Raw genomic sequence first — 26,037 nt, 5'->3', positions numbered from 1 at the left:
TGGGTAAATAGTATTATACCCCCCTGCAAAATAGGCGAGTTTTGCGTTACCCCCCTGCAAAATATTTTTTTGAGATTACCCCCTGCAATGTCAAGATTCTTTGCGTTACCCCCCTGGCTCAACAAGTGGGCATATGACATGGAAGAATCTTGACGTGGCATGACACGTGGAAATTAATTTATTTTTTATTTATTTTTAATTACCAACTCATTAATTAATGTGAGTTTTTAATTAAAAAAATGAAAAAAAACTTAAAAGTTGTTATATTTTTATGAACTTACTTAAAAGAATTTTTTTTTTTTGACTAAAAGTTGTTATTATATATATAAAAAAAAATTCTTATATATATATAATAACTAATAATAGAGTAACCAAAAAAAAAAAATGAAGATGAAAAAAAAACTAATAATAATAATAGTAACCAAAAAACTAATAATAATAATAATAATAATAACTAATAATAATAGAGTAACCAAAAAAAAAAAACTGCAATCACATAGTAACGCAAGAACAATCGCTTTGCCCTACCCCCAAATTGAAATTGAAAACGAATAACAATCGCTGCATATGAACGGAACGAAAAAAAAAAGTTTCTTTAAATAAAAAAATTTCTTTAAATAAAAAAGTTTCTTTAAAAAAAAAAAAGATTTCTTTAAAAAAAAAGTTACCGTAAAAAAAAAGTTTCTTTAAAAAAAAAAGTTTTTTTCATTTTTTTTTAATTAAAAAATAAATAATTACTAAGTTGGCAATTTAAAATAAATAAAAAATAAATTAATTTCCACGTGTCATGCCACGTCAAGATTCGCCCATGTCATATGCCCACTTGTTGAGCCAGGGGGGTAACGCAAGGAATCTTGACATTGCAGGGGGATAATCTCAAAAATATGGTAACGCAAAACTCGCCTATTTTGCAGGGGGGTATGACATTATTTACCCTTAATTATTTTAGAATGCGATTAGGCATAACCCTTTTGTTTTATTTGTTTAAACAATTGTTATATGCCCTTGAAAAATAGTCGTAATCATCGTTGAGGAATTGGGTGATTGTGATTATGATGAGTTGATTTGGGAGGTGGTGCTGTAGAGAAAAGATTGATACTGGCAACCACCAACAACAATCGCCGGCGACTGGCAACCCGCGTCCATCTTTAAGTTGTGCGTTTTTGCTGTTCGGGATTTAAATATTCATATTCATTTCTTTTTTTAATTTTATTCTCTTATAAATTTTGAACCATTTGATTGATCTAATGGACAATATTTGGAGAAGGAGAGTATCCAATTCCATGCTTCAGGGGTAGAAACGTCATCTTGCATTGTTACTTAAAATAATCAGATTTTAAATTGAGGTGAGACCGCAGTAAAAATGGTTTGGTGCACCATAAACCCCCATTTTTAGGGGTGCTTAATATACTTGGCCTAATAATAATAATAATAGGGCAACAAACAATACTGAGATCTGTTTTTTTTCTTCTTTTTTTTTTCTGATGGATGCTACTGAGATCTGCTAAAATGTTAGTTCTCGCACATTACACCACCATGGCAGCTGATATGATATCTAGATGCCGGGTAACCTAACCTGCAGTGTACATAAATTCATTATTAATGATTAGTTGTCCTTTTTGAAGAATATCACTAAATATGATTAGTACTCTTGTAAGTATAATTAACAAAGGCAAGATTAGGCCAACTGGATTTGAAAATAGCATTTTCTTTTATATAGTAAACTTGATCTTGTTACTTAGGATGTTTGTAAGTTATATTGTATCATAAGAAAACAATAAAACAAAATTAAATACCAGAAAACCCTACTGGCAATTTACCTGACTGATGATGCTTTTGAGGATTATCTTGGTTCCCACTGGTACCTGGTCTGTTGACATTTTGCTGGTTCATTGCCTGATTCCAAATTTGCAAATGGACCTCATAAATTTTAACATCTTTGTGCCATATATTTAAAAAGAAGACATTACTAAAAGGATATAACAAGTACTATCACCACTGTCAAAAAAGAAAACAAGTACTATCACCAGAAATGAGAGTAGTCACCCACCTTACATAGAGATTATTTTTGTTTTTTTGACTAAAATACTACTCCTTTTATTTATTTATTATTGTGTAAACTGAGTATCCTTTGCGCACAATTACAGAGACTAATCCCTCGAGTCTTGTGGGACCCAAATGGGCGGTAAACTCTCCCTAAGAATTTTAACGCGGTTGCATACCCAAGTCAGAGATTGAACCGAAGACTTTGATTAAGCTAGAAGAGACATGTATCATCTCATATAAGCGTTCTCGGGTAAATACTACTCCTTTTAGATGAGCTAAAAACATGCATTAAGATTTACCTCAATAAATAAGTTTTTTTTTTCTTCATTTCTAAAACCATTTTCCCAAACAAGGTGAAAAATTTACCTCCTTGCCCTTCCCTTCATTTCCCTCCTAACTCTCAAAGCCTAAAGAGATTCTTCCCTCTCTTCCCTATGGAAGAAGGGGCGTTCAACATAAAATTTGAATTTAATGTCTGAGGAATGGACCAGTAAAGTTAATTTTTTTCACAATGTGTACGTTGCCGCATATCATCTCGAAATTGGTACTAAATTATTTTATTATTGTGATGGATACACCCAAGATGAAATGCAGATGGCAGGAATCAGGTGCAACAAAATACCTTAAAAGCTGTCTAAAAACATTAAGGACACAGTATTAAGGACAGCATTTACCTGCATTAATTGCTGCACCTGGTGGGGACCTAGGTATTGCTGGTAAGGATCGGTGGAGTTTGGGTTTGGGATGCGTGATTGATCTGGAGGCAGAGTTCCAATGGAGTTAAGGGGGTTATCTGATTGATTTTCTGCTTGCATTCTGGTTAAATCAGGTGCTGCAGGAACATGGGGCATATGGAAAGGAGGCATACCGAACCTTGGTCCAAATTGAGCAGCTACTGTTGCTGCTGGTAAAGGATAACTAGCTAACATGTTAGGAAATGGCATCACTGGTCTGTTCATTCCCATTTCCATCCCCAAACCCATTCCCACTCCCATCCCCATCGTCGGCATAAACTGTTGGATTCCAGGAAACATCATAGGTACCATGCCACATCCCATGGACATCATCTGCATAAAGAAATTTCACTTTGTTTTTGTCACAAATGTAGTACATGATCAAGTAATATGTAGATACAAATGGTATATTAAGTCTATGTTTGGTATTACGGCGGTGGGTATACCAGAATCACGGTGATCCATCGTGATTTTACAGAAGCTATTAAGTGTAACTACCGTGATTCTAATGTATCCACCATAATACGAAACATACACTAAGTAGTGTATATATAGGCGTGAGTTACAGAGTGATAATTGTAGAACATGCAAACACATGAATAAATAATACTAAAATCCTTAAATAATACAAAATCTTTGGCTCTGACTATCACCCTTAAAGCATGTGCTGTTTCCTGAATAGAAAACATACATTGTCTTTCCCTCTTTATGTTCACAATGTCTGATATCATTTCCTCCGAAGACTTTTTTGAAGGTCAAAATCATTTTATAAATGGTGGGTGCAGATTAATTGTCCAAAATCAAGTAGTAGATTGCATGTTCATGTTTTACAACTGGTACTTCATGCTTTGTTTAAAAAACATATTGTTTACATAAGAAAGGGCCGTAATAATTGAAGTGAGGATAAGTAGACTTTCTAAGAACACATTTGCAAACTAGGCAAGCAGAATTGAAGACTTTACCTGCACTTGTAGCTGCAATGACTTCAAGTATTCGATTGCTTCATCCAACATTGAAGCTTTGTCAGACTATCAAATTCATAAAATGAATCAAAATTAGAAACAATTATGAAGTCAGAAGTAAAATCCAGTAGTATACTCCTAATGAAAACAAAAATAGTAGTGAAAATTTTATGCAAAGAAAAAATAGTGAAAAAGTTATTTAGTGTTCGCCTTGTTGCACTGCGGTATAAGTTCTTGCAAAGCTTTCATCTTTTCATTAATCCTATCTCGACGCTTCTGCACATATAGTTCAATATGAAAACATTCATATAAGAGAAAGACAACATCAAATTATAGACTCAATTAATTAAAGTAATGTATGTACATACCCTCTCTGAGAGATTATGAACCTCTGCAGCTCGGGATCTCTTTGTAGATGATGTAGATCCACGGACTTGTTTTTTTCCTTCTTGACATTCAAAATCAACATCCTTTTGCAGTAAAACAGATAGAGATAAGTATATTATATGGAAGCAACATAATAGCATAACTTTATACAAATTGAAAAAAAGTAAAAATGCAAAAGAGACAACACACTTTTGGTGTACGGCAGTAATTAATCTGTTTTAATGGGAAACCACCAACTTATAAATGAAAATTTTCTTTTTAGATACATTAAATAACTAATTAATATACTTAGTCTATATTGTAGGTAAGGTATATTAGTTACTCAATATTAAGAAAAAAAATAATATTAAGGAAAATTAAGGAAAAAAATAATATATATTTTTTTTTGTATATTAAAGACCAAAAGAAATACTAGTAAGGAAAATGATCTTTATAGCGAGAAATGTGATGAGTAACACACATTGTGAAGGCACACAATAAGAACATGGCAAAATATTGAAGGTAAATTAGCATCCCTCCCCAACATCTGTTTTCCGGCCAGAATTTTTTTTAATTGGTTACCGAACCGAAATTGAGTCATTCGCGAGGCATTGTTTCGCTATATAGTACTCCCTCCGTCCCTTAATATAAGCTCTCATTGAAGTTTTTCACGCATATTAAGAAAAGTTGATAGTGTAATAAATGTGTATTTTTTTGGTATTATAATTACTAAATTGTCCTTTGTAAAAAAATGTATTTGTAGTTGACTTTTCGTATTTCAATGCAAAGTAGGGGTATGTTTGGAAAAGTAATAAATGTGTCTAGGGAATTGAAAATAAACTTATATTTATGAACAAATTTTATATTTGAAAGAGTGCTTATGATTAGGGACGAAGGGAGTATATAGGAGTCCTTAATCCTTATTACTGTATTAGAAAAAGATTCTTATGTACCAAAAAAAAGTTTTTAGCCATTAAACTATTTGACAAAAAAAAAATTCTAATGTACCAAAATGAATGTTGTATAACAATTTTAGTGAGTATTCCCAAATGAGGAACATGAGAATGACAACATTTGTCCATTTTTAGAGAAAATATTTGGAAATTAATAAAATTCCTGAAGAATTCTCGAAATCTAAATTAAAGAAAAGTTTGAAATGAAATATGTTTGATGATAAAAGTTTGTTTGAAATCGCAAATTTGTATTTTAATAAGGTTTTGTGCATCGAGAAACTTATATATCACTTGATGAGAACAAATATCATTTCATGTCTCAAGAAAATGATCGGTTACTTGAATTGGTCTTGAAGCACCATATTTTAGTTCCGTTGAGAACACTAAGTCGAATCTCGGTCATCCCACTTATTTGAAGAAAAAAATAAATTTGGTGTGATTGTGAGAACTGAGAAGGACAAGGATTGAGCTGACTTTTACGCGGAAACTGCAGCCTAACTGCACCCATTAGATCAATCTCATGTCTTAGGTTGTGCCACATGTCACTTATTTTTTAAATTAATAAAAATAAATCATAAAGTATTGTTGTAACAGAACACTCAGATCACTTCCTTCTTTCCTTACCTGACCCACCGTTGTGGTGCTCTTTCCACCGCCACAAACCTGTTCGCCTCTGCCGCCTTGAATGTTTAAAACGCCGTCGTCGACATTCACATATACTTTCAAACTCATAAATAGGACTAACCGCACACAAAAGCACAAGAACTTGAAACATAAAACAAATAGAAACCAAAATGCTGTAACATTGGTAAAAATTTACAAAACCAGGGGGCTATTAGCTCTAATGTCAGTCAATTAGCCCTTTGATTTTACAAATTTTAACCCTTTTGAGACGTATCCTGATCAATTACCCCTCTCATGTAACGTGACACATATGCAGTTAACAATCACATCATCAAAACATACGGAGTAAATGGAGAATCGGGCAATTTGATTGACGTTTTATAATTTCAAGAGGGTATTTATCTATTTTAAGAAGTATTTGACATTTCACTCTAAAAAGTGCACTTGCATCCCTTACTTTTCAACATTGCCCACCATGCAACCAGTAGGTTTGAAACCACATCCTAGGCAAAACACATACATAAGGTTTAGCACTAAGATAAAGTGAATATCATGCATATAGTTTGCATATATATATATATATATATATATATATATATATATATATTACAAACTAATTTATTTATTTTTTAGCTTGAGCGTAATTATAATATATAATTAAAATTTATTAATTTACTCAATTATTAATTTATTTAGTTCATATTATGGACCTGTAATTATTGAATGAATATAAAAAGTAAAATTTGTTTATATATAAGATGGAGCACATATTTACGATTTTATTTAAATTTACACTATTTTTGTTCACTTTTAATTGTCATTTTAAAATTATTTACATATATACAAAAAAATTCATAAATTTTACTTTTGAAATAATTTTTTGTCATTTTCTTATGATAACCTTAACCATTCATTAGTTTTTTTTATTAAATAATCTAATGGTTAGAAATTCTCTCATTAAGATTAATAAGTGAGAATCACGATTTGAAACCCCGGCCCTTTGAAATTTAATAATGACAATTAAAAAGAAAACACTATTCTCTACAAAACCGACGCATACAAATAAATACATAGGGTGATTATTGTTGGATATTTTGATATAAATAATTTATTTTAAAGTTATTTTAATAGTTTTAAAAGAATTCAAATAATTATTAATAATAAGTTGTTAAGTAACATTTTGCTTACTCAATAAACTTTTGTTTTTCTGTTATTAATAATAATTTGTTAATACCCACTTACTCCTAGTTAATAGCCATGATGATGGTTATAATGTAGAAAAAGTTTTATCTTTATAACAATGAATATATATATATGGATGTGGGAGAACAAAGAAAATGAGAGCATATACATATCGAGTTTTTGGGTACATATAATTTTCAACAAAAAATCAATATTATCTTTCCATATAAAATTGAGGTGTTATCTTCCTGGATTACTTATCGGCATCTATTATTTCTTGCTAGTTCTGTCACCTCGGATATGATTCATATCCGGGAAGTACCTGTTGAATCTTGGGGGATTTGCGCTTATGAGACGGATAAATCCTTAAGGACAGTGCGATCAGCACGCCTCATGTATTGTTTCATGGTTAACTATTCTCAGATCATCTCATTTGTGACTCAGTGGTTGCTTAGTGTCGACATCAATTACAACGATCATAAGATAAGTTCTGCTAACTCTATTTTAATTTATTCTCTATGATATTTGTTGAGTTATTTAAATTTATATATTATTTATTATTGTGATTAGGTCTAATTTTTACAACAATCTTAATTGTGAGATTCTTAGTTTCTTGTGTAAGTGTTTGTCATATTGCTCTAAGTGATTTAAACATATAATTTTTCATGAGGTTTGAGATATTGGCTTATTTGAATAACCTGGACATATAAAAACGAAAATACAGTGGCATACACTTTGCATATTGGTTTCTCTGCTGTGAAGTTAATTTTTATGGTATAGCTGTATTAGACCAATTATTTTATGGCACTTGGTAGTTCGGTGTATATATTGTCCACTAATTGTTATTCAAGTGATGCAATGATATTTGTTGTTACTGAAGCATGTAAATTAAACTTGTAGAGTTTAAAGTAAATTGAGATGTTTTATTGAGAAATTTCATGACATTGAGGTATTCATAGAGATACCTATATGCTACGTGAAAGAAAATTTGTCGCTTAGAAATATTCTAAGTAGACCTGTATATGACTGTGATTCATGAAATATTTTTGAGATACCATAAACTATAATATAATATGGTATATTGTGGATTATCCATTGTATTAAAATAATACAATGATGTTTAGAGAAATTGTGGATTGTCCATTGTATATAATACAATGATGTTTAGTGAAATTTGTTTATGAGAAAATATATCATAATGTGCGAAATTATATATTGTCCTTATTGAGGGGCACTGCCACTTGAAATAAATTCAAGTAGACCTGAATAAAAATCCACCTATGTTATCAAATGTGGGGGTGTTATCGCTTGATAGTCTTTCAAGTAAACCTATATAATAAATCAAATATTGAGTTTCATTTTCTCATTTGTAGAGATGTTGTCACTTAGAATTTGTCACCTGATGAATTATATTATGAAAGTTAGTTTGACAATACATGAGATATCGCTTAATGCGATGAGCCATTGTATTAAAATAATACAATGATGTTAATTGGATAAGAGAAGATGAAAATAAAATCAATAAGTGAATTTTATTATTCTAAGTGAGAATGTTGTCGCTTAGTTAACTAAGCAGACGTGTATAAATTTATTGTGAAGAACAAGCTTGTTGTTATAAACTTGATAAATATAAGATTAATTGACTTAGAGACATCTTAGTCAATATTATACTTTATGAAAGAAAATTATGTCTTCATCATTTGTGTAAAGTACGTACCAAATAAAGCCCCTGGAATAAATAATTTTGTGACACATCGAGGGAAATCGGACTTAAGCCATTTGAAATCAACAAGTGATAGGAACCCAACCTTTGTGATTGGAGATCCCACGAATAAGGTTCATATGGGTAAGAACAAGTTACTTGTTAGATCTGCTAGCACCAAAAATTAGTTAATTAATTTTTGACTTAGTCCTTTTCTTATGGTGTGAGTGAGAAAGTGCTAGACACTGCATTTTTGAGAGGTTAAGCTTATTATATAAACTTTTAATGAATTTCATATCCCTTATGGGTGATGTATGATTTGCAGCATACACATGATGAAATCACCTATGTGAGTGTCAAGTGGGGCCGCTTGTATGAGATCTTAGCGAAATCTCTAGAGCACTCATGAATGAATCCAGACACACGCACGGCCTATTCGCGCAACATAGCGGCAACAACAAGAACTGTGGGGTGTAATGCGATTGGTAGACCGCTAACACACGCTAAGTATCATTGGTTCATATAGCTTGCTACACCAATGTTACTGTGTGTTAAGTACTATCAGTCTACGACTGGTTCATATAGCTTGCTACACCAGTTTGATGCATTACATCAATGATGTTAATCCAGGAAATGTTTTTTGAATATTTCTCTAAACTTTAAAAGAAATTGTGGGGGATTGTTGGATATTTTGATATAAATAATTTATTTTAAAGTTATTTTAATAATTTTAAAAGAATTCAAATAATTATTAATAATAAGTTGTTAAGTAACGTTTTGCTTACTCAATAAACTTTTGTTTTTCTGTTATTAATAATATGTTAATACCCACTTACTCCGAGTTAATAGCCATGATGATGGTTATAATGAAGAAAAAGTTTTATCTTTATAACAATGAATATATATATATAGGGGGCTGCTAACTTAGACCCAGTTGGGTCTAAGTTAGCAAGGTGCACCTTTTCAGTTGGACCAAAATACCCATTCTTTTTAATTAATTAACCAAATTACCATCAATGGACGCGGATCCAGTGTCGCGCGCGTACCGCAGTACCATGGTTACAGGCTGTTGATTTCCATCAGACAGCTAAGATTTGATCTCATCAAGACTGTCTGATCAATCAGACAGCCCAGATCATCCGAATCCATCCGATTCCAGCGCGTGCACCACACTGGATTACACCCTGGAGAGAAGAATCTACTTTTTAAAAGCAGGACACGTGTCGCTGTCTGATTGGCTGGGCGTGATTTTTTTCCATTTAATATTTTGAACTCAATTATTTCGTTGTAAATTAATTTTTTATTTATTTTTTTATACCAAAATTCATAATTTTTTTCTCTCTACAAATAGAGACTTGGTTCGTTTGATTTGGACACAGAAAAAAAAACCCAATTTTTCACTACCTTAATCTCATTTTTCACTACCTTACATCAACTCACTGAAACCATTCTACCAGCAAAATGGTTTCAGATTACAACTCTCTGAAACCATTGTACCAGATAAATGGTTTCAGAAGCAAACACAATTAATAAATTACTCACTGAAACCATTCTACCAGTAAAATGGTTTCAGAATACAACTATGTGCAACCATTCTACAAGCTAAATGGTTTCAGAAGCAAATAACTAATAATCAACTTACTGAAACCATTCTACCAGCAAAATGGTTTCAGATTACAACTCTCTGAAACCATTGTACCAGATAAATGGTTTCAGAAGCAAACACAATTAATAAATTACTCATTGAAACCATTCTACCAGTAAAATGGTTTCAGAATATAACTATGTACAACCATTCTACCAGTAAAATGGTTTCAGAAGCAAACATTAGTTTTTAATTACCGTTTTATCTCATTTAATTAACTAAAAATAGTTTCAGGTCTCCAAAAATTTCATAAAATATACCAAAACTTCCAGAATATTATCTACTATTTTCCTGGTATAATGGTTTCAGTGAGTTGGTTGAGTGGTGCGTGTTAAATTACAACACACAAGTAACGTATTTAGTAGACAAAAAATGAGATTAAGGTAGTGAAAAATTGCGTTTTTTTTTCGGTGTCCAAATCAAACGAACCAAGTCTCTATTTGTAGACAAACAAAAATTATGAATTTTGGTATAAAAATAAAAAATTAATTTACAATGAAATAATTGAGTTCAAAGTATTAAATGAACAAAAATCACGCCCAGCCAACCATTGTGTGACACGTGTCCTACTTTTAAAAAGCAAATTTTTCTCTCTCCAGGTTGTAATCCAGTGTGGCGCAGACGCTGGAATCTGATGGATCAGGATGATCTGGGCTGTCTGATTGATCAGACAGTCTTGATGAGATCAGATCTTGGCTGTCTGATGGAAATCAACGGTCTGTAACCATGGTCCTTCGGTACGCGCGCGACACTGGATCCGCGTCTATTAATGGTTTAAGAAGGTGGGGCGCGTGTACTGTTGGTGTAAAATTACAGAAATGCCCCTGTTGCTCTATTCTTTCAAAAATTAAAAGAATGAGTATTTTGGTCCAATTGAAAAGGTGCACCTTGCTAACTTAGACCTAACTAGGGTCTATGTTAGAAAACCCCATATATATATATATATATATATATATATATATATATATATATATATATATATATATATATATATATATATATATATATATATATATATATATATATATACACACACACGGATGTGGGAGAACAAAGAAAATGAGAGCATATACATATTGAGTTTTTGGGTACATATAATTTTCAACAAAAAATCAATATTATCTTTCCATATAAAATTGAGGTGTTATCTTGCTGGATTACAATACCGGCATCTATTATGTCTTGCTAGTCTGTCACCTCGGATATGATTCATATCCAGGAAGTACTTGTTGAATTCTGGGGGATTTGCGCTTATGAGGCGGAAAAATTCTTAAGGACAGTGCGATCAGCACGCCTCAGGTATTGTTTCATGGTTAACTATTCTCAGATCATCTCATTTGTGACTTGGTGGTTGCTTAGTGTCGACATCAATTACAACGATCATAAGATAAGTTCTGCTAACTCTATTTTTATTTATTCTCTATGATATTTGTTGAGTTATTTAAATTTATATGTTGTTTATTATTGTGATTAGGTCCAATTTTTACAACAATTATTAACTATAATTAGAAAGTTTGCACCCCTAAATTAAGGTCTGGCTCTGCCACAGTTGCTGCAGGGCATTCCAGCAGTGGCTATATCACTCTTAAACCAATTTTTAAGAAGTAGGGGTGTGCATGGTCGGTTATTTTGACAAACCAAACCATATCCAAACCAAAATCACTTATATGGATTTGGATATATAATCATAACCATATTTTTTTATAAACCGGTTATATAACTGGTTATAAATTTGGATACGGATACATATTATTGAAATTAAGACATGTGTCACCAAAATTCATGTCATCAGTTTTTTTGGTCAAAATAGTCAAAGGGACCAAGAAATGCAAAAAGGGGCAAACGTGGGGAACTAAAATCGCTCGTTTGAAATTAGGGGGACTAAAATCGCACAATTATGAAACGTGGGGACCAAAACTGCAATTTAGCCTTAAATTTATTCTTTATTAATTAAACAATTTCATTTCTACCCTTATTAAATTGTGCCTAATGTAATTCATTTTAATGTTATGCATTAATTAGAGTAACATATTGCCTATGAGTTCAGATCCACTCCATTTCCTTATCCTCCATTCCCTCCGGTTCCTTTATGGATGAATGACATGTGGCAATCACAAATTTCAACAGGTGAGATTAAAAACTCAACTTATGCAAGCCACACGAAAACAGTCGTGGACCAACAACAACAACTTGGTTCCATCTTGCTTCGCCTTCTCTCTTTGCCTTCTTGTCGTCGTCGAAGCACCGTCATCGTCACGAACAACGCCAACGTTGTTGCTCTTGTTATGCAAAAACAATTCCAAAAATTGTTGCTGAAGCTTTTCAAGATGCACTCCTTAAAGACTCCTTGTCTCAAGCTTTTAACCAATACATGTGGCAGATCTAATCTTTCTCGTCGTCTCCATTTCTACAACAATAATCTTCAAGGTTCCTAATCTTTCTCGTCGTCTCCATTTCTACAGAAATAATCTTACGGATCTAACTGTCTCGTTGTAACTTCTTCTTGTAAAAAGATTTGGGAAAAAAATTGCAAATCCAAGAAAATTGGGAAGAAATTGCAGATCAAACTGATATCTAGCATTTTATGTTTTGTACCTTGCATTGTGTAAGTGATGTTGTGGAGCTGTGGTTCTTCTGCTTTATGAAGGGAGAATATGTTAGGGAAGAGCTTTGCCGGAGAACAGAGACGGTGAGCGAAGGGGCGGCGACGGAGAGATGAATTGATGCACGAAGAAGAAAAGAATGCGTATTAGAGAGAAAGAAGAAACGCCTTATTTAATTCCAGCCTTTAGATTTGTTTTTGCCACATGTCACAAATCTAACAATGAACTGGAGGGAAATGCCTAAGGAAATGGAGTGGACCTGAACTCATTCCATATACACTAAAGGTTAGTTTTTGAATAAATTATAAAATTTTAATAAGAAAGATAAGGTTCTTTGGTCCATGTGTTTTTTCTAAATTATTCCTTATAAAAAGAGCCGGAGAGAGTAGTATATATTTGAGATACATTAATTATATTATGGGGCCAAATCTAACATGCACAACCACATTAAGTAGTGTATGATGCACAAGTTAGTGTTATCGTTATAACGAATACGAATTTTACAAAATCTATCGTTGGATTGAAAGTTTGTATCATATAGATCATCTATATCAAATTTTAAAAAAATTGAAAATTATTTGATATGTCATTGAGACTCGTCAAGATTAACGGTTTATGAGTTTTTATTATTAAATTACACATCAAATGATTTTCAATCCTTTTAAAAATTGACATGAATGATCTATACGATACAAACTTTCAATCTAATAATATATTTTATAAAATTTGAATTCTTTATAACGGTATCACGAACTTGTGCACCATGCACCACTTAACGTGGTGGTGCATGTTAGACAAAGACCTGAAAAGGTAAAATTTCATAGATCGACTTTGAATTAAATGCAAATTACTCCCTCCGACCTTATTTATAAGCAAAAGTCAATCAAAAAATATGACTTCAAATATAAGCAAAAATTATCAAAAGTAACTTTATTAAATGTTGTCATTCCAAAAGTACTCCTAATTAATTGTTCCACTTTTTGACATTTCTACAAATCTCAATGCAAATTTAATGTATTATAAGGATAATTTAGTAAAAATAACATATTTCTTAATATGTGTAAAACAACATACTTTTGTCAATAAATAAGACCGGAGAGATTACGGCGTAAGGTTCACACTAACTAACGTCAAATGATTTTCAATCCTTTTAAAAATTGACATGATGATCCATACGATACAAACTTTCAATTCAACAGTAAATTTTATAAAATTCGAATTCTTTATAACGGTATCACGAACTTGTGCACCATGCACCACTTAATGTGGTGGTGCATGTTAAACAAAGACCTGAAAAGATAAAATTTCATAGATCGACTTTGAATTAAATGCAAATTACTCCCTCCGACCTTATTTATAAGTAAAAGTCAATCAAAAAATATGGCTTCAAATATAAGCAAAAATTATCAAAAGTAACTTTATTAAATGTTGTCATTCCAAAAGTACTCCTAATTAATTGTTCCACTTTTTGACATTTCTACAAATCTCAATGCAAATTTAATGTATTATAAGGATAATTTAGTAAAAATAACATATTTCTTAATATGTGTAAAACAACATACTTTTGTCAATAAATAAGACCGGAGAGATTACGGCGTAAGGTTCACACTAACTAGCGTCAAATGATTTTCTATCCTTTTAAAAATTGACATGGATGATCTATACGATACAAACTTTCAATCCAACAGTAAATTTTATAAAATTCAAATTCTTTATAACGGTATCACGAACTTGTGCACCATGCACCACTTAATGTGGTGGTGCATGTTAAACAAAGACCTGAAAAGGTAAAATTTCATAGATCAACTTTGAATTAAATGCAAATTACTCCCTCCGACCTTATTTATAAGCAAAAGTCAATCAAAAATTATGGCCTCAAATATAAGCAAAAATTATCAAAAGTAACTTTATTAAATGTTATCACTCCAAAAGTACTCCTAATTAATTGTTCCACATTTTGACATTTCTACAAATCTCAATGCAAATTTAATGTATTATAAAAATATGTGTGAAACAACATACTTTTATCAATAAATAAGATCGGAGAGATTACGGCGTAAGGTTCACACTAACTAACGTCACTCATGCTTATAAAAAAAAAAAAAACTAACGTCACTCATGTGCACGATAGCCACACAAAAAAAAAAAAAAAAAAAAAAGCCAAAAAGAAAAAAGCGGCGTAATAACTACTAACGGTAAAAGTAATTCCACTGACCTCGCTCTGAAACTCAGATTCCTCCGTTTCACGACGTTTCCTTTTCCGGTCCAACTCCGATTTTCTCTGACCCGGTTCACCACTCCCGCTTGAACAATCGGGCGATGACGTCACTGTCATATCCATCATCGTCGTTCCGCCATTCGTTGTCGCCGCTTTTCCTCCTGTACTCACACTAACAAATCCAGTTTCCGCCGTGCTCCTGATCGTTTCCGATAATCTATATGTCTTCGCCGTCACGATCGGCGTATCACATGAATCGACCACTGTTGATTCCCTCCCCGCCGCAATAATCATCGAACTCGAAGAAGTGCCTGGTTCGTTCCTCACATTACCGTGGTTCCTATTCACCGTCTGTTCCGGCTTCCTCATCGGATGAATCGGAGGCCGAGAAGCCGTTGCTTGTATAACAGCACCGCCGTTTGGATGAAAAAGTGATTCTGTGCTGAAATCTTGACGGTTGAAAGGAGGATCTTCATTCATGGAATCGAAAAGCCACGATGCCATTTCATCTTCTTGCATGAACAAGTGTTCGTAATTCTCTGCATCGGAAGATCGAATCTCTTTATGATTCCTTGCCGCCGGTGATGGCGGTTTTCTGAATTGGCGGTGGTTTTGGCTTTGCATCACAACTTGACCGTTTTGCCATAACAGTTCCATAATCTCATCGTCTTGTTGCCTGTTAATTAGTACAATTTTCTATTCTTAGATTTAATTAATGATTTTTTTTTTTTTTAAAAAAATGAAACAGAGAGATCAATGAATAATTACGTTGAAGGTTTCTTTGAGAGATGTACATGATAATCTTCATCTTCTTTGTCGATATGATGAATATCGAAATCTGGTACACAGTGATTCATTTTGCTTCTCTTGTGTTGAACTGAATTGAAATGAAATAGAAAATTAAAATTAAATTCTGAAAACATAGCAATAATTGTAGCTGAAGAATCAAATTATCAACCGACAATTTACTATTGAAGCTAGTTGTTAGCTGATCCAGAACATAGTAATCAAAAAGTTAATAATTTGTGTGGAGCTAGATTATTTGTGGAGAGATTTACTATTTGAATGAATTGACTCAATCTTATGTATGTATGTATATGTATTATATGAATCAAGGTTTAATAATACTAGAAAAATATATGGTTGATTTGATTTGATGTTGGTTGTGTTGATTTTGAGAGTATGAAATGAAAAGTTAAAGAGAATAGAGTAAAGAGAGATAAGGTGTGTCACCGAATATTGAATGAATGAATGAATGGGAAGCTAGTGCTAATTGCTACTGTACATGACAAAAAAGGGGGTTTTTGACAAAAAAAAATTTAATTTTTTTATTCTACTTCTTCCTTAATGTTTCCGTAAAAAGATAGTCAATGCTCTTCTCTTGCTAAAAGTAACGGTCAATTATAGTTTTTTTAGTTGTAGTATTAGTACTAATTTTTTACTAAATACTCCCTCCATCCTTAATTATAAGTAAAAGTTAACTTTTCATATTTATTAAAAAATTAATGTATTTGGCCTATATTATAAATCAAATACATTCATTATTGAATGAATCTCAAAAGTAAAATTTTGCTTATAAATTAGGATAGAGGGAATTTGGAGTAGTACTTGATACTTAATGTTAACATCAATCATTATTAGGATTTTAGGACTAGATTCCTTTTAAATTACTAAATTAAAGTGGTTAATGATACTAGTGGTAGTAGTATCTTTTTATCGTCTTCTATTATTCCATATGGTATTTTCATGTCCATGTAATCAGGCGAGTGTTTTTTTTAATGTTTGATTCGAATGTTCGATTCAATACTTAATTGTATTAGATCATTGTTTGAGGTGATCAGGTGGTGGTCCTAGTCAATGAAATAACTATTGCTAAATGATTAGTAAGTCTTAGTTAATTTATTGATTCATTTTTACTCTCACTTTAAAACTCTCATCCACCTAATTTGAGAGCGAGTGTTTGCAAATACATTGTCATTGATTTTATTATGAATTTCGACCAACTAGAGGAAGGTTCAAATATAATGTGGATGTGTCCTTTTCATTATCGCGAAATTGTATGGGACTTGACATGACATGTGCATACTGGAGATGATGGTAGTTTTATTTTTGCCAAAATTATGTGGATCTCATATCACCTTTGTGTAATGTTGAGGTAGAGGAAACTTTTGGCTCCTTCATGATTTGCAACTTAAATGAATTCGAAGAAAGTGATTGATTATAAATACGGTGAACAGTGTTGGTGTATGTATTAGGTGTAGGAAAGTGTGTTCTATGACACCCAAAAATAATAATAATCTAATTTTCAAATACTTTTTATAAAATACTCTTTCATAGACAACCAAGAGAGGTGGAAATACATCCACACAAGATAACAGTGTATAAAACAACAAGAGTAGGCAAATAATCGTCAACAAATATACAAATAGCACATCATCAAACACCGTCAAAGGAACATATCAAAACAACAACCCAAAGACAACAAACATACACAATCAAAACAATATATACAATGCATGAGATGCAATCCTAGACTTTAAATGAATGTGGTACCAACCTACTCAACAATAATTGAATGTAGAGGTGTATTATTGAACAATCCAACAACTCATCAATCAACAACATAAACAACGACATAAGGACTGGCATGAATGCAATAACTATAACCAATACATCAAAGACATCTAACAACGACGTCTCATCATATTTAACGACAACATTCTCATTAATTAACAACGACAATTTAACAACGACATTCTCATCAATTAACAATGGCATATTAGTTATTAATAACAACGACATTAATGACAATTAAGAACAACGTCAATCAACGAAAATGAACAACAACAGTATGGTAGCAACAACTTATCAACAACAACTCATCTACGACAAAACAAGTCAAATAACCATGATTGACACTTAGGTTGTGACTAAAAGTAATTAATTCATTTAGGAATTTCTACCGACGCTAAAACAATACAATTAATTGGAGAACCGAGAACCAAAAACAAAGGCAAAAGGGAGGACTCCTCAACTACCCTTGTGATTAAACACACCCTTGTAGTGAACAAATTCACCCCCTTACCTCGAATCAACAACAAACGTAGTCGAATTCGGATGAAAAAGTTATGAGTATTTTAGTTTTGCTATCAAATCTCACTTTTTTGGTGTAAATGGTACACGGATTTTTGCTAAGATAAGTTTAAATAAAAGCTCCAAAGTTTGTTAAATTGAGTTTGTTGAGTAAAATAATGATCTAAGTCATTTAGATAAGTTTGTGACAAATTTAAAACTCAAAATGAAAATCTAAAATTTTGTTACAAAATGTATAAAATATGGATTGGTTCAGTTTAAATTCAAATTTCCATTGCAACTTTCCTATTATTGCTTCCTCAAATTGTGTGAGTTAATTATTACTCCATCCGTCTCATTTTATAAGACATATTTTGACTAAATGCACTATTTATATTATCTTGTTTTGACTGTATTTTTCTAAATATATATATATATATATATATATATATATATATATATATATATATATATATATATATGGGGGCTGCTAACTTAGACCCAGTTGGGTCTAAGTTAGCAAGGTGCACCTTTTCAGTTGGACCAAAATACCCATTCTTTTTAATTAATTAACCAAATTACCATCAATGGACGCAGATCCAGTGTCGCGCGCGTACCGCAGGACCATGGTTACACTTACAGGCCGTTGATTTCCATCAGACAGCCAAGCACTGATCTCATCAAGACTGTCTGATCAATCAGACAGCCCAGATCATCCGAATCCATCAGATTCCAGCGCGTGCACCACACTGGATTACACCCTGGAGAGAGAAGAATCTACTTTTTAAAAGCAGGACACGTGTGTCTGTCTGATTGGCTGGACGTGATTTTTTTCCATTTAATACTTTGAACTCAATTATTTCGTTGTAAATTAATTTTTTATTTTTTTATTTTTATACCAAAATTCATAATTTTTTTTTCTCTACAAATAGAGACTTGGTTCGTTTGATTTGGACACAGAAAAAAAAAACCAAATTTTTCACTACCTTAATCTCATTTTTCACTACCTTACATCAACTCACTGAAACCATTCTACCAGGAAAATGGTTTCAGAGTACAAATCTCTGAAACCATTCTACCAGCTAAATGGTTTCAGAAGCAAATAACTAAGAATCAACTTACTGAAACCATTCTACCAGCAAAATGGTTTCAGAAGCAAACACAATTAATAAATTACTCACTGAAACCATTCTACCAGTAAAATAGTTTCAGAGTACAACTATGTGCAACCATTCTACAAGCTAAATGGTTTCAGAAGCAAATAACTAATAATCAACTTACTGAAACAATTCTACCAGCAAAATGGTTTCAGATTACAACTCTGAAACCATTGTACCAGATAAATGGTTTCAGAAGCAAACACAATTAATAAATTACTCATTGAAACCATTCTACCAGTAAAATGGTTTCAGAATACAACTATGTGCAACCATTCTACCAGTAAAATGGTTTCAGAAGCAAACATTTGTTTTTAATTACCGTTTTATCTCATTTAATTAACTAAAAATAGTTTCAAAGCTCCAAAAATTTCATAAAATATACCAAAAGTTCCAGAATATTATCTACTATTTTCCTGGTATAATGGTTTCAGTGAGTTAGTTGAGTGGTGCGTGTAAAATTACAACACACAAGTAACGTATTTAGTAGACAAAAAATGAGATTAAGGTAGTGAAAAATTGTATTTTTTTTTCGGTGTCCAAATCAAACGAACCAAGTCTCTATTTGTTGAAAAAAAAAAATTATGAATTTTGGTATAAAAATAAAAAATTAATTTACAACGAAATAATTGAGTTCAAAGTATTAAATGAACAAAAATCACGTCCAGCCAACCATTGTGTGACACGTGTCCTACTTTTAAAAAGCAAATTTTTCTCTCTCCAGGGTGTAATCCAGTGTGGCGCACGCGCTGGAATCTGATGGATCAGGATGATCTGGGCTGTCTGATTGATCAGACAGTCTTGATGAGATCAGATCTTGGCTGTCTGATGGAAATCAACGGTCTGTAACCATGGTCCTTCGGTACGCGCGCGACACTGGATCTGCGTCTATTAATGGGTATTTTGGTTAATTAATTAAAAAGAATGGGTATTTTGGTCCAATTGAAAAGGTGCACCTTGCTAACTTAGACCTAACTAGGGTCTAAGTTAGAAAACCCCTATATATATATATGGGGTTTTCTAACTTAAACCCTAGTTAGGTCTAAGTTAGCAAGGTGCACCTTTTCAATTGGACCAAAATACCCATTCTTTTAATTTTTGAAACAATAGAGCAACAGGGGCATTTCTGTAATTTTACACCAACAGTACACGCGCCCCACCTTCTGAAACCATTAATAGACGCGGATCCAGTGTCGCGCGCGTACCGAAGGACCATGGTTACAGACCGTTGATTTCCATCAGACAGCCAAGATCTGATCTCATCAAGACTGTCTGATCAATCAGACAGCCCAGATCATCCTGATCCATCAGATTCCAGCGCCTGCGCCACACTAGATTACAACCTGGAGAGAGAAAAATTTGCTTTTTAAAAGTAGGACACGTGTCACACAATGGTTGGCTGGGCGTGATTTTTGTTCATTTAATACTTTGAACTCAATTATTTCGTTGTAAATTAATTTTTTATTTTTTTATTTTTATACCAAAATTCATAATTTTTTTTTGTCTACAAATAGAGACTTGGTTCGTTTGATTTGGACACCGAAAAAAAAAACGCAATTTTTCACTACCTTAATCTCATTTTTTGTCTACTAAATACGTTACTTGTGTGTTGTAATTTAACACGCACCACTCAACCAACTCACTGAAACCATTATACCAGGAAAATAGTAGATAATATTCTGGAACTTTTGGTATATTTTATGAAATTTTTGGAGACCTGAAACTATTTTTAGTTAATTAAATGAGATAAAACGGTAATTAAAAACTAATGTATGCTTCTGAAACCATTTTACTGGTAGAATGGTTGCACATAGTTGTATTCTGAAACCATTTTACTGGTAGAATGGTTTCAATGAGTAATTTATTAATTGTGTTTGCTTCTGAAACCATTTATTCGGTACAATGGTTTCAGAGAGTTGTAATCTGAAACCATTTTGCTGGTAGAATGGTTTCAGTAAGTTGATTATTAGTTATTTGCTTCTGAAACCATTTAGCTTGTAGAATGGTTTCACATAGTTGTATTCTGAAACCATTTTACTGGTAGAATGGTTTCAGTGAGTAATTTATTAATTGTGTTTGCTTCTGAAACCATTTATCTGGTACAATGGTTTCAGAGAGTTGTAATCTGAAACCATTTTGCTGGTAGAATGGTTTCAGTAAGTTGATTATTAGTTATTTGCTTCTGAAACCATTTAGCTTGTAGAATGGTTTCAGAGATTTGTACTCTGAAACCATTTTTCTGGTAGAATGGTTTCAGTGAGTTGATGTAAGGTAGTGAAAAATGAGATTAAGGTAGTGAAAAATTGGGTTTTTTTTTCTGTGTCCAAATCAAACGAACCAAGTCTCTATTTGTAGAGAAAAAAAAAATGAATTTTGGTATAAAAAATAAAAAATAAAAAATTAATTTACGACGAAATAATCGAGTTTAAAGTATTAAATGGAAAAAAATTAACGCAGCCAATCATATGCTGACACGTGGCCTGCCTTTTCAAAAGGCTTTCTCTCTCCACGTGTGGGCTTCAGCCACGCGCGCCTGTCGGCGCGTGTGATGCACGCGCGTGATTTTTGTGCAATCAGGAGCTGCCACGTGTCCTGGGGGGTGGGAAAAGAAATTGGGGGCGCGTGTACTGTTGGGTAAATTACAGAAATGTCCCTGTTGCTCTATTCTTTCAAAAATTAAAAAAATGGGTATTTTTGTCCAACTGAGAAGGTGCACCTTGCTAACTTAGACCCAACTGGGTCTAAGTTAGCAGCCCCCTATATATATTATCGTATAAGATATTGTTTAATTTGTTTCGATGAATATTTTCAAAATATCAAATTTTTATAATTTTTACTAATAGAGAAATAAAGATATTTGTAATCAAATTTATACACTGACGTACGTGCAATGGTCAATGAGTTCTTATATTTTGGGACGAAAGGAGTATAAAATAGACTCAATTTAAAATAAATCTTCTAATAACTAATATAAAATTAATCATAAACTAGACTTACTACTAACACCCCCCACCCCACTTCCTTGGGTCTGTTTGGTTCAAAAGAGTAGAAGGGGAGGGGAGGGATTTTTATAGAGAGGAGGGGAGGGGAGGGAAAAAATTTAATTGCAGATGTGTTTGGTTCAAAAGAGGGAAGGGGAGGGGGAGGAGAGAAATTTTAATTGCAAATATGTTTGGTTCACGAGGAGAGGGATGATATAATTAAATTACTTTTTTATCCTTATAATTTATAAGAGTCTCATAATTTTAAAATTATTCACTTTATAAATATTTAAATATAAGAACTCAATAGACTCGAAACTCCACAAATATAATTATTTGTTGATGTTAATTTTTTTTATCTTGATGGTTGATTGAATCTAATAAATAATTTATAAAAATTAAACTGCACACAAAAATTTAAAATTTAATCTTATAAAAAAAATTATATATACATTTAACGTAATAGGCAAAAGCAAAAAGTTATATAAAACAAATTAATCACATGTAACAAAATATAAACATAGGCAAAACAATTATATGACAAAATTGTATATTCTATGCAACAGATTGAAAATTGTGTGGAAATAAGAAATATCAACGAATCCAAAAAAAAAAAATTGAAAACAAATTATATATGTCTGTGTGAGTGAATAATAATTAACGTAAGCAAAAACCTAAACAAATAGCAAGTTCTCTTTTTATAATGAAAAAGTAGCAAGTTTTTTTTTGACACAAAAAAAATAGCAAGTTAGCAACATTAAAAATGCAAGTAAGGATGATTTTGGTATTTAAAAATAAATATAAGGATAATTATGTCAACATAATTAAAATTGTAATAACATTTAATGCCTCCAAATCCCCCCAATTTGGGGGGAAGCAAAAAGTGGTCTAAAATGTGTTTTGAATCCCTCCCCTTCCCTCACCTCCCCTCCTAAAAAATTGAACCAAACAAAAAATTGAAAATATCACCTCACCTCCCCTCCCCTCCAAAACCCCTGAACCAAACGAACCCATCTTAAGTCTTAACCAAAAACTCCTTATTTTAATCAAAAACTAGATTTTCTAACTAAAACTATTTTCTCTTATTTTTTCTCTCATAATTAAATCACTAAAATCAATTACATTTTTATTTTTATTTTAATTATGTTTTTTTCTCCTCAATTTACTGCCTCTACCCCACCTAATAATTTTTGTTGTCAGGTAGCCTAATGGCTAGAAATTTCACCTTAAAGGTGGATAAGCTTCACCTAACGATTTAAATAACACATAGCAACACCATATTTAATTAAATTTAAATAAAAATAATAATTATAAAAATCGGGGTGTTACATGTTCGGATAGCATTATTGTTTTATTATTACTTGAAAAAGAATTAAATACCAGTAATTACTTTATATTATATAGAGAGAATGTTAATGAGTATCTTACGATCATTGATTAAAAAATCAATAGATAAGTAGTTTGTCGAGAGTAATAAGTTAGCATTTTTAGTGCGAAATACTAATGAGTGTTTTTGGGAGACTATTTAGTAATCTTAAATAGTAACTTTTTATGAAAATGCATACAATCATTGTATTAAAAATTAAAATATTTAAATCTTAATTAGAAATTTCAGAGAATTTGAAATTCTAAGTAATTCAAATGATTGTATTTAAATTACCTTCATTTTTAAATGTGTGTTTTGATAGAGTAATAGGAAATTTCAATGTAAACACTTTGGGCCACTTTTATAAATTTAAAAAGCTTTGGGACAAATTTAAAATTTGAAAGACAATTTGAAAAAACTTAGGGACCAATTTGCAATTTTTTAAAAAAACTAGGGGTTAATTTGAAAATTTTGAAACATACGGAAGGAAAGAATTTCAAATTCTTAACTTTTTTGTGTCATTTAAAATTCCTAGAATATAAATTGGATAAAATATTTTATAAATTCTATCATTTTGGAAAAAAAAAATCAAATTAATCATCCAAACAAAAAAGTATTTGACAAAAGAATTTAATTTCACACAAAACATAATTTTACTTTTATAATATTTCCCATTCAACCACACTAAAATATCCTAAAGACACTCGTTAGCATATTTTTTTGCTCCACAGAAGTTATCATTATTAATGGCTCGCAATTTAAAGAAAATTCATGACACATCTATATATATAAATCCTATATAGTTGTAGAATTGCCTATCTAAACCCTAATTCACAAACCGATGAAAACCTTTCATTTAGCCACATCATCCACTTACATCCATTTAATGTGGGTGTTGGATATAAACTTGGTATTTATCAATTAAATATAATTGGTGGGTCCAACATTTATTTGAAGGTTATATTGTCAAAATAAAACTTTCAAATTTTGTGTCGAGGTCTAATTATATCGAAGCAAAGGAGTGTTTCGAAGGCTTTGGAAGGCACATTTGGGTTTGGTTTTGTCAGGAGTCTGTCGAAAGCACAGAATTGAGTCGAAGGGCAAGTTGGGCCAGGCCCAAAAAAGAAACAATAACGGCCCAATAAGCATTGGCGCGCGCGCTGAAGGAATGAAAGATGAAAGTGGAGAACGTGGGTCGACGTGGCAGATCGAAGAGCGTCCAGATGATCAAGAAGCAGTTACCACTTCGTTGTAGTATTTATAGCAGTTTTTCATTCAGAACAAGGGTCACAAAATTTTACATAAAACTTTCTCTGAAATTCTAAGTACTCAGCGTTCGAAAGAAAGGAATATCTTAGAAGAAATGTATGTTTTGTGAACCATTTATTTGTAATTGTTTTACATTCAATGCAATTTACTTTCCAGCAATTCTCTTTAGTTTAATTTGAATGCTTGCTTGAGAAACTGTTACTTCGAGGCGATTCGAACTAGTTTTTTTCTTGTGTTAATTGAAAACGTTTCAATTTCTAAGTGTTTGTTTCCTTATTAAAACGAACATTCAAACCTTTTCCTAAATAAACAAAACACAAAATTGTCCTGAGATTTACTAGTTGGTCTCGCGAGTTTAAATACTTAAACTAGCGGTTGTTTACCAAATTTTCACGTAAACAAATTGGCACGCCCAGTGGGACTGGTTTTGTGTTTGTTTAAAAAAATATTTTGTATGTGGTGGAATGAGAAGTCTGTTACTTGCTTGTACTTGACGATAGGTTAGGTTATGGTTAAAACTACCCAAAGATCTAACTCTAATAAAAATCAAAATCCTAGCGCAATGAGTAGTGAAGCAAGTTCGAGTGGGGGAGTCGATCCACCCCCACAGAGTTTGGACACGTCTGGATTAATTAACGTTCCAATTTTTTCCAGCCCAGCCATCTCGAATGTGCATGATGTCATTCCAACTATGCCAATAACAACTATGGCAATTCCGTCCGTGACCGCTGGTCCTGGACGTGCAAACCTAACATCAGGCATAATTTTATGTATAGGCCTCCCCCCACACTTGGCCTTGGGATGCCAGTTTTCGAACCTAATAGGTATACTTCATCAAGGGTGACTCCCACACCCCTGACTACTGCGTCTGTGTTGTCCCTAAGACAACAAATGGACGAGAGTAATCATGAAATGGTTAATCTCTTGACGCGACAAATTGGTACTGTGTTTAACCCATTAATTCAGAATACCAACGAAAGTTATCAAATGTTGGCATTCCAAATGAGTCGAATTGCTGATTTTTTTGGTACACCACCACCACCTCCTAGAGTAAATCCTGTTACTCCACAAGTGATATTACCTGCAATGGCTGCAACCCCGGTGCAACAGAGGCCAAATTATGTGGCCAATGAAACGGTTCCAAATGCAACACCTAC

At 32.3% G+C, this 26,037-nt stretch overlaps 1 protein-coding gene across 6 annotated transcripts; it reads right to left on the bottom strand.

Annotated features, from left to right (window-relative positions):
* Positions 1-1,313: 1,313 nt before the first annotated feature.
* Positions 1,314-16,318, bottom strand: LOC123904923 (transcription factor PIF1-like). Of its 6 annotated transcripts, none has more exons than XM_045954530.1 (11): positions 16,005-16,289; positions 15,804-15,912; positions 15,033-15,711; positions 6,143-6,188; positions 5,686-5,741; positions 4,111-4,212; positions 3,953-4,018; positions 3,743-3,808; positions 2,721-3,113; positions 1,821-1,896; positions 1,314-1,576 (listed from the first exon to the last, which is right to left on the bottom strand). In XM_045954530.1, the coding sequence occupies exons 2-11, from the start codon at positions 15,890-15,892 to the stop codon at positions 1,572-1,574; spliced, it is 1,578 nt and encodes a 525-aa protein (XP_045810486.1). In that variant the 5' UTR covers positions 15,893-15,912; positions 16,005-16,289; the 3' UTR covers positions 1,314-1,571. The 6 variants fall into 6 exon arrangements, with proteins under 6 accessions (XP_045810486.1, XP_045810484.1, XP_045810481.1 ...); XM_045954528.1 differs by having other exon boundaries at positions 15,998-16,288; XM_045954525.1 differs by lacking the exon at positions 16,005-16,289 and having other exon boundaries at positions 15,804-15,991.
* Positions 16,319-26,037: the final 9,719 nt, after the last annotated feature.

The sequence above is a fragment of the Trifolium pratense genome, linkage group LG1 (assembly GCF_020283565.1).
Source record: "Trifolium pratense cultivar HEN17-A07 linkage group LG1, ARS_RC_1.1, whole genome shotgun sequence".
Classification (NCBI taxonomy): domain Eukaryota; kingdom Viridiplantae; phylum Streptophyta; class Magnoliopsida; order Fabales; family Fabaceae; genus Trifolium; species Trifolium pratense.
This window is presented reverse-complemented; position numbering and strand designations above follow the sequence as displayed.

What these genes read in the sequence shown, in the direction of transcription:
- LOC123904923 (XM_045954525.1), bottom strand. Translation starts at nt 15,958, where the DNA reads ATGTTTTCAGAATTTAATTTTAATTTTCTATTTCATTTCAATTCAGTT. An exon ending in ATGGTGGGCAATGTTGAAAA is followed by an intron (nt 5,742 to 6,142) that starts GTAAGGGATGCA and finishes TAAACATTCAAG; the next exon opens with GCGGCAGAGGCGAACAGGTT. An exon ending in AGGTGCAGCAATTAATGCAG is followed by an intron (nt 1,897 to 2,720) that starts GTAAATGCTGTC and finishes ATTTGGAATCAG; the next exon opens with GCAATGAACCAGCAAAATGT.